The 9552-nt window shown below is 33.6% G+C and overlaps 2 protein-coding genes across 3 annotated transcripts in view; one reads left to right on the forward strand and one right to left on the reverse strand.

Moving 5' to 3' along the window:
* LOC144976747 (Fanconi anemia group A protein-like) overlaps positions 1-836 on the reverse strand; it is a 35959-nt gene extending 35123 nt beyond the window's left edge. For both annotated transcript variants that reach the window (XR_013646163.1, XM_078921141.1), the window contains exon 1: positions 729-836. Coding sequence is in view for 1 of the 2 variants with exons in the window: in XM_078921141.1 (XP_078777267.1) it covers positions 729-836 (108 nt within the window). In the remaining variant the exon portion in view is untranslated. The remainder of the gene's footprint in view (positions 1-728) is intronic.
* Positions 740-8378, forward strand: LOC144976748 (uncharacterized). The gene is made up of 4 exons (XM_078921144.1): positions 740-1505; positions 2674-2868; positions 4981-5115; positions 6085-8378. Exons 1-4 carry the CDS (start codon positions 1089-1091, stop codon positions 6208-6210), a joined length of 873 nt encoding a protein of 290 aa, XP_078777270.1. The 5' UTR covers positions 740-1088; the 3' UTR covers positions 6211-8378.
* Positions 8379-9552: the final 1174 nt, after the last annotated feature.

Raw genomic sequence — 9552 nt, forward strand, 5'->3', positions numbered from 1 at the left:
TAATCACGAATGGCTTTGAAACCCAATGATTCGATTTACATGAGGATTGAAGGCAATAAACTGTATTGGTTGATTTAATTTTGATCCTTTATTTTAAAATAAGCTTAGTCTTGTGTAATTAATAATGAACCGGTAACTCATTTTAATGGACAAGAGGATTTTTTATGTGTATTCCAGATTGGAAGTTTAAAGACAAAATGTTAATACTAAATTTATTTTTTAAAGGTCTCAATTAGAAAAAAAAAAAATCACATTTCAATAAACTTTTTGAAATGTGTTTTAATTGTGATGGTCTACATTTGAAGACCAAATGACGCTAATAAGATTACATTTACTAGACAACATTATTACATCTGAAAGTTTTAATTAAGTCTGAGTCTTAGGTTCGATCACCAGTCGAGATAAAGGTGTTTTTAAAAAATGCTTTTTCCTTTTTCCTTGAATCTTTCTTCCTCCTTTGTCTAGAAATATTTCATATAGTTACACCTTTACAGTACAAATTAACAAAACTTTTAATCAGGAAATGATCATAATTTGTTTTCTATGATAACGCAGCATAATGGCTGCGATGAGATTCAGTTTATGGTGTGATTCTGAAGACAATATCATAGCAACGGAATTATGAAAATGAATGCTTGCTGCTGTAATATTTCGTTGAAGTGTTCTATTCACTTTGAACTAATTTATTTTTGGTTTATCATTGGTTTGGTATATTCGACAAAACTTACCTGGCAATCTCCCCCTTCATCTTTCATCTTCTTGATCATTGATCTCGGTATTGTCTGCTGTCTTGCTTGTGGACTCACCAAAGTAAAACAAAAGCATTCTATTTTCATTCTCACTTTCAAGCGCAAGAAAAGAAGAGAGTTTTAACTAATTCCTCTCAATCTTTTTGTAAAAAAAACAACAACTATTTGCTGGTTGGTGACACGCAGTTGATTCTAACAATGTTTTATAATTATAAGAAATTCACTTGGACTTGGTCTTCAATCTCTGCCATCAGATATCAGTTCAGTCACTTCTTTGAGTACTGCAAGTGAAGAAGAAAATAAATAGATAAAAGATAATAAGAATTAAAGTCAAATATAATGGATGACAACGATCACGACCAAGATAATACAGAGAGTGCTATAAGTGAAGAGTTGTCTCGATTCAGTTCACCGTCCCAATCACAAAGCTCATCTTGCACAAGCATCTCCAATCCATTTTATGACGGTCCTATGACAAAATCAACAGACGAGAGCACAATAGATACCTCATCTGCTGAACCTGCGTTAAAAGCCATTTCCTCACAACCCCAAGTCAGGAGGAAGAGTGATTCAAAAAATCCTTACTCATACCCGCCAAGAAAAAAGAGATCTGGTTCAACAAGTCAGCAGTCATGTCAAGCCATGTCTGCTTCATCACAAATCGGGAGAAATGAAACGGTTCAAAGTAAAGTGATGATTATTTGGGACCTTGGTTATCTCTTTACATGTTACGGCGTCCTCCAAGTGTTACAAATTGTAAGTTTTATCATATTCTGGTAGTTCCAACGTCCGTTCCAGCTTCCGTTTTATATACGTTATTTATCCTACAAAAAGTTCAGGATTTTTTTTTATAAAGCTCCAATATTTTATCAAGACGTAGTTTCCTTGTGATGACTGAGTGATGTTGTTTTTCTGTTGCATAAAGGTATATTGGACTCATAACACAACCAACATTATCTCAGAGGGTTTGAGCCACCGTTAGAAATATTAACAGTTTGCTCATAAGAGGAGCCTTTTGCACACTTTTCTAAGTTCAGCATTATCCTAAAATTGCACTTGTTGTCCACCAGGCTGAATGTCTCATCCTGAGTGTTATGTATAGAACTCAACTTCCCTGTCCTTGAACTACTCCCCTGTATCTGAATTGATTTCAAGGATTACAGAGCAATGTATCATATAGCCGTTATCTCATATTTATCACATGATCTGGGCAGTCATAATATAGGGGAATCTCTTATAATGGATAGAATCATTATGATATGCCATTTGATTAGATATACAAGTAACCAGAGAGCTATAATTATAATTTACCTGCCCTTGAGATATTTCACCGTGGTGCAGAGCAGACTCCAAGAACACGACCACACCATGCATTGACAGGGTTTTTTATTTTTTTATTTTCACATGAAATAACTCATCATAACCCTCCATAATAGTTAAGTCATTCAAGTGTGTTGCTTAACATTTCTCAACTTAGATAAATTTTACAAAGGCCAAGGTCATTAACTCTAGATTTCTAAACTTGACTATGAGTTGTGTACCATCTCCTTTTTCTATATTAACCCTTATGGCTTTATGGTCTTGTGGTATGACATTCGGCCTCTGACCTTTAGATCCCTGGTTTGAGTCTTGCTGTGGACAAAAGAAAGCCTTCGGAGAAGGCTATTTAATCACATTCTCTCACTATGCTTAGGTGTAGAATGAATATCCGACCAGTAACAGTATTGTCTTTGAAGAACATAAAAATAGAATTGGAATAGGACCTTACAAATGTCGTGTCTTGTCCTACATGTTAAATGTTTCTGTTGGCTTCTGACCCCTTGTACGCACACATTTAGTCGATGAATGTTCTGCTTCATAAAAAAATTTCTTTTTTTTAAATTTTAAAATAAATAGAACATGTCAAAATAAAAACTCATTGCAGGTGATGTCAATTGCCACATTAGTGTGCTTAGTCAATGCTGGTGCCAAAGAAGGAGGCCTGCTGAACTTACCATTGAGCTGGCATTTTAGAATCATGTTGTTCATCTTGGTACTAAGTCTGCTGCTTTCTTCCTGCCTTGTTTTTGGTCACGTCACCTCTTTGATAGGCGTCTTTGGATTTGAATGGACTTTTTTTGTAAGTTTCTCATATTGCTTATTATTATTTTTTTATCAATTGAAATTAAGAGATTGTGCTCTAACTCTAACTTTAATATAATAGTATAATTTCTTGTGGTTTTGAAACTTCCTGTAATATAGGGACAAGCAGTGCACCTGAATGCTCATTTGTGTATTGAAAAAGCAATAACAATATACAGTGTAGCACAGAAATCTCGTCTTGGTTATTTTACAAAGAATGTGAAGGAGAGGGGGGAAAGTGGTTGTTAGGGTGAGGTCGCATTATAATGAGGTTTAGCATTAAGTGCGTCTTGTTTCATTCAATAACAAATGGAATAACGTTCCCCTTTACGTATACTATAATAATGAAACAACGCTAACATGTCCCATTGTTTGATTATACCCTCAGCATGCGATGTCTTTAAACTACGAATCCAGATTCTAATCCCGACCACCCCTCACTTATCTCTCTCATGCCTCTCTCCTCATACTTCTTTGATTTTCATACAATAAAAGGAATAGCCTCAGGTCATCATGACCTCGCTAGCCCCCACTGGTACTGGTACACACTCGAGTGAGGCATTGCTTGCTTAAGACTGCTGAAACATGCTGCACACACTTCCATCCCCTACACATACATACACACACTCCTACTCCATACATGCACGCTTAACACATTAACTAATACATTTAAGGCCACATAGAGAGCAATGCAGTTATCGTTTCCATCAATACAAACATAAGACAAAAGAATTTTATCAACAAATGCAAAAATTAAGCTCCATTTTGTTCAAGATTGCCTAGAAAATAGAGGGATGGTATATTTTCATGTTTTTGAGATTTCTGTGATTTTGAGATTTACATGTTCTAGATTTTCGTGCTGCATTGTATATAGATTTTGTTGTTTTTTTTTACAGAAAAAAAGCTAAAAGAATTATTTTATAAAATATAAAGACAAAACAAACTTAATGATGATTGCCAACAACGAGAGCAAAATCCTGGTATCAATGGTGTGTTATTTAGTTGAAAGCATATCCATTTAACTGAGCTCTTAATGTTACCTTCGGCAATGCCAGTACAAAAATAACATCCAGCAGGGGCATTGTGATATGAGATTTTGTTCTATGTATATAGCCTGCTGGAAGAATAGATGGAAAATTTATCATTGGTCATGATCAAACGATGGTAATAAGCTATATACGAATAAATCAATGTATCAGACCTGAAACCTTTCATGGGAAATTCCTGGATTCATACTGCCATTCCCACCTTCCCAGTTATGATTGAATTTTTTCGGATTCTCAATCATAGAATTTGGTAATTATTTTTTGACCAAAATAGCGAAGTACGATATATCAACATTGTTTTTAGACTGCTCCCGTTTCTTACTTAGTTTGCTCTGCGTACTGTGTTTACTTCCAGCCTATCTGGTCTGGTTTATTACTGATTTTAAGGATTTTTTTTGTTTCACCCTACCTTTTTTAGTATTTGTTTTTGTTGTTTGTTTTTTAAAACTGGTTTTCTATTTTATGTTGAAATTTAGCTTTACAATTCATCTCTTATTTTTATGTTGCTCGGAAGATATTCCCTCTTTTTTATCTGAAAAAGTTGGTAGGTCTATGTTTTATTTTCTTTATTTGCAATTTAGACAACTCTTTTTAACAGAGGCTTACATGTAATAAAAAACTTTCCACATTCTCCTCACAAAATCTCAATATTTAACAATATCTCTAAGGTTATTATCACACCTATTTCATTGTTTTGTATATTGACAAAAAAAAAAATATAAATAAAATAAATCAACCTCCCTCATCCCCCCCCCCCCCCCCCCCCCCCCCTCCCCACCTCCAAAAAAACAAAACACCAAAAAGCCCACGAAACAAAAACAATAAAAATAATAAACCCATCAAATTTTGTTGTTCTGACTTTCAGTTTCGAGTTCTCATATTAATTTATTATGGCCTTAACCTTGTGTCCTTGGTTAAGGCACTTTCCCTAACAGAAGCAATAGGCAGTTAGGGTGCTAGCATAAAGTTGGCTGAAACAGGTCTTAGAATTTGGTATCAATCCTATGAATCTTATGTCTTTATTTTTTTAAATTTAAAAATAATAATCAAATTTCAATTTTCAGGATTTTATGGTTTATTCATTATTCGCATTCTTGTATCTGGTTGGGTCATCACTGGTGGCGAGTGCATTTGATTTCTACGAAAAAATGGGGACAAATGTTTCAAAGGAAACCATTGATCAGCTTGTCATTAGTGTGGTAAGTTTATGAATCTAGACAATTCATCCGTCACTTGTGGTGAAAAATTATGGTGAGGTAGAATTTAAACTTCATTTTATCAACAAATATGATTGGTGTGGACGTCTCAGATTTTTCTTTAATGAAATGATCGGATGATGAATAAGACAGAAAACTCAGGTTTAAGTTTAATCTATAAGAAAAGTATTAAAGATAAATTTAAAGTAAGATGAGATAAACTTTATTAATCCAAAAAGGAAATTATAATGTCTTTATTAATCCAAAAAGGAAAGTATTTTGTGTTTTGTGCATGGCATGACTCTTACAAAAATATCAAATATGTACACGCATAATGAATGAAAAGCAATGATATTTTTGAAACACACAGTTATATTTAGGTAAATAATTATACTAATGATAAAAATTAATTTGATTTGATTTGATCTATATATATGCTTTATCCAGGAGAATTAACTTAGTGTCTCATATTAAGAAAAAGTATTTTTTTAAATTATATTTTTGATCATTGTAACTCTAAATTCACTTTCTGGTATCAGCTTCACATTGAAATAATACTAGTTATGATTTGTAAACTGGTCTGTTAATATGCATATTATTTGAATCAATTTGAAATCATGTCTGACAGTGCGCTAATATCTCTGAGACTTACGTAGGATTAAAAAAAAAAAATTATCATTATACTCTGTGAGTTGTACATTTATGATTTATTCAATCATAAATATTTTTCAATACCTTCATTAGTCTATTATAGTTATTTTCGCCTTTACATTGCTGAATTGATATATTTTTTCTTTATATTAAAAAGTGTGTATACACTGTCTGTAAATAATAAATAATATTCTATTTAAGATTATGTACTTATAAGTTATTGTATAAGTCATAGGATAAGTCCTATATTCAGCCTTACATAAGAAAAGATATTTGCTATGGTGAGTGACATGTTTTTCTCCTATGTATTTTTATCTATAGGTTCTGGGTTATACTTGCATGGTACTGAATGGCCTGACAGGATTCATCAGCTTCAAGAAATGGAAATTCCAGTACCGGCTTTATCAAAGAAGAAAACTGATTGAAGAGGATGAAATAGATTTATGAATTGGGCACAGTAATTTTGTTTCTATTTATGGTATGTAAGTAGCCATACTTTTGTACTTGTCTGCTTTTACCAAGAGAATTACATTTTTGAAAATTACGATGATCACCAAAAGAAAGTGGATAGTGAGTTTTAGTTAGTAGTGATCGAAGTAAAATCAAGCAATTCGTTGATCTAATTATTTTAACTACTGAAGTAACCTCACTGTTCACTTTATTGTGTTGATCATCGCACCATTTTGTGATGCAATTCTTTGGGAATAGCTACAATATCATAATGGCTAAAGTATGTCCCAGGGGTATTTTGGTGGATTCTTCATGGTTGGTACCTTATTTGAAAGGTTTAGCTGATAAAAGAAATGGAGTATAAATGCTCTACATTTTGATTTTATAAATTTGTCTATATTTGGAGAGCATTGTAACAAATTTGTTATAATTTCTTTTTTTAATTATACATTTACATTTCATTCCAATTAATGTGATCATTCATTGAATAAAAATTATATGTTTGTAACTGTCTATTTGAAGGTAAAACTGATAACTTAGACACTCGCTCCCATAGCGGGCAGGGAGGTACATACTGTGTCTTCTATCCCCTTATATCTGTTATCCAACATGCTTTCTGTCTTTGTCTTGGAATGAGATTATTTGGTTTTGTCCTGGGCCTGGCTGGGAGGGAAACAGTCAAATGCATAGTTATTGTTTTGGGAGATGATATTTTTTTCCTTGTGAATCATCTCTCTGTTATGTATTATTAAATTTGTTATTTTTAATGTATAGTTTAAGCATTTGAGTGTATTCCTCTTTGTTGGATTTTGTGCTTGTGTCGGGATGAGACTTATAGGTGATCTCAAACTAAGTACATAGGTGGTATGCTCTTGGAATCTACATCTGATCCCCATTTGTTCCCAATTCCCCTATGTCTTACTTTTTCTTGGGTACTTTTATTGTAATTCTAGAACTTTTTACTATCCCATTTTCTTCCTTTTTACTGGCGCTGATATAACCTAAATGTGTTGCAAGCGCCGTAAAACCCTTAAAAACAAACTTAAGACACTCAAGTGTTCTAGTGAGGAAATGTATGAGTAAGAATCAAAACCTAAAAATAGAACATGACATTTACAATAGGGAAAACATTTTCTATATTTTTCTGTCCAGATGAAATTTGTTGATTAGATCAATGTCCTCTCCTGTCGTATATAAATTTTCCCTTGAAATATTGTAGCAAAACTTGCATGACTTGTCTTGCATCACTTGCAAACGGAGTTGACAACACAGGTGTTCCAATCTCTAACTATTCTGTCTCAGTCTCATCATGTTATTTTTATCTGTGCCATGACTTAGATGATGATCTCATCATCTTTCATGACAACACAGCACTTCAAATTACCTTCACCATTGCAGAATTCTATCTCATTCATGAGAACACAGAAGTCGATGTTAAAGGACACCGCAATCCGCTCAAATAGATTGCTTGTATGGCTGCTAAGGTGGCTGGCTGTTTAGTTGAAGTATTAGTAATCGCGGTAATGGCGATTGTTCGTGTCCATTCCAGTTGACAAGGAGAATTCTGGTATGTCTGTAGTGGTTTCGGATAACCCCGGGGCTCACAGAGGCCCACGCACATTTAGAGTACTGAATGGCATCACTTAAAGCCACATGTGGATCACGTTTTCCATCAATAGAATCAATGAATCTCGTTCATTGCTTAAACATTGAGGTGTGGCGTTGTCTTCATCCTCTGACTTTGGCAAGTAGCAGTAACACTTTACGGCCTTGCAGTTTCATCTTTTTGTTGAATTCTTTAAGCCATTCGCTGAAGATCAAGCCAGTCATCCATGCTTTTTTTAATTGAATATGTACTCAGCGTACAGCTCAACCCTAAAGTATTTGAAACATCTCGGACGTTTGTTCTTGTCACTGATGAGAAGTCAACTTTTTTTGCTGCCTTCAGCATTCGCACACCAATGAGATTCTGTTCTACAACATAAAAGCATCTTTGCAACTACTTGACTAGTTATTGAAGGCTGTATGAATAGACATGCAGAACCTATGGCGGCTATGTGATCTTGTGATATGAACTCTTCCTGGGTCGAGCCTTGCTCAGTGCACAGTTGATTCCTTGGAGAAGGAAAAAAGAAACAACAAAAATTTAAAAAAAACAAAAAAAACAACTAAATATTTCCTTTATTCTAAGCAGATTTACCTGGAGATTGATCGACAATGGGAAGTAAGAAATAAACAAACTAGCAAACCGAATAGAGAGGCATCCCTTTGCTATTGGCTTGGTTGTTTGTCTTTTGCCAGCGGACATATAGGTATATGATTTTCTGATCGTATATTTTCGGAAGAGATGTGAAAATCATATTTTAAAAAGTGACCCTCGGGGAATGTTGAAATGCTAAGTTTTCCTCATAGAAAGTGTAGCCTTCAGTTAAAATACCTGACATATCTCTCTTTTCTGAATAGAAATAATCTGTTATTTGAAGGATCTCCCAAGAAAGCAATGTGCCACAGGGCTCACAACTAGACGCATTTTAAAAGGCAAATATATTACTTAATTTGAATGGGAAAGAATTTTGACCTTAAACACAAAGAAAGGGTAAGCTCTTGGTCTTACTAAATGCTAAAAAATGTTTTAGCTGCAAACTCCTCTCTCTCTCTCTCTCTCTCTCTGAGTGGCCAAAAACCTAGGGATCTCATGCCAGTGATTGTTTATAAAATACAGTTTTTCATCAAGTATTCTTTTATTTTCAAAAATTAGATACACGAAAGAGCATATCAAATTTGAAAGATGTGGTTTATATTTTCATCAGTATTTCTTGAAGTAGATTCAAATGTTCAGTCATGATCTAAATTCAACTGTCTTGAAACATAACATATTGTAAGTCAAAATTTTTTTTTCTTTAATGATGGGCTAGAATAGTGTTTAAATACTTCATAAGCACCATGTTAATATTAAATATGTTATTTTTTATAGACTTTGTTATTTATGCCAGGATTAGAGAGGTTTTGCAGATCATATGTATCGCTTATCATGTATCTGTCACATGATCATCCTCATTATATGTTTTTTTTAAAAATTGTCTCGCTTTGCGAATTTTGATTGGATGTCACCATGTAAATAATTCTGTGACCGATATAAAATATGTGATGCATATAATATGCTTAACGTTTCTCTTAAAATATAAAGCACATACTTGCACAGTTCATTTTAGATTAGACTGATAGAAAAGCACTTACACACTTTGTCCAAGCATACATTATCATCTGATAAAGAATGTAAATGTTGTGGTAAAAAGTTCAAGGAAAAAGGTCATCTCTACCTTGATATGAAATTACTGA

This window comes from Berghia stephanieae, chromosome 7, assembly GCF_034508935.2.
Source record: "Berghia stephanieae isolate SIO BIC M18660-M18661 chromosome 7, UCSD_Bste_1.3, whole genome shotgun sequence".
NCBI lineage: Eukaryota > Metazoa > Mollusca > Gastropoda > Nudibranchia > Aeolidiidae > Berghia > Berghia stephanieae.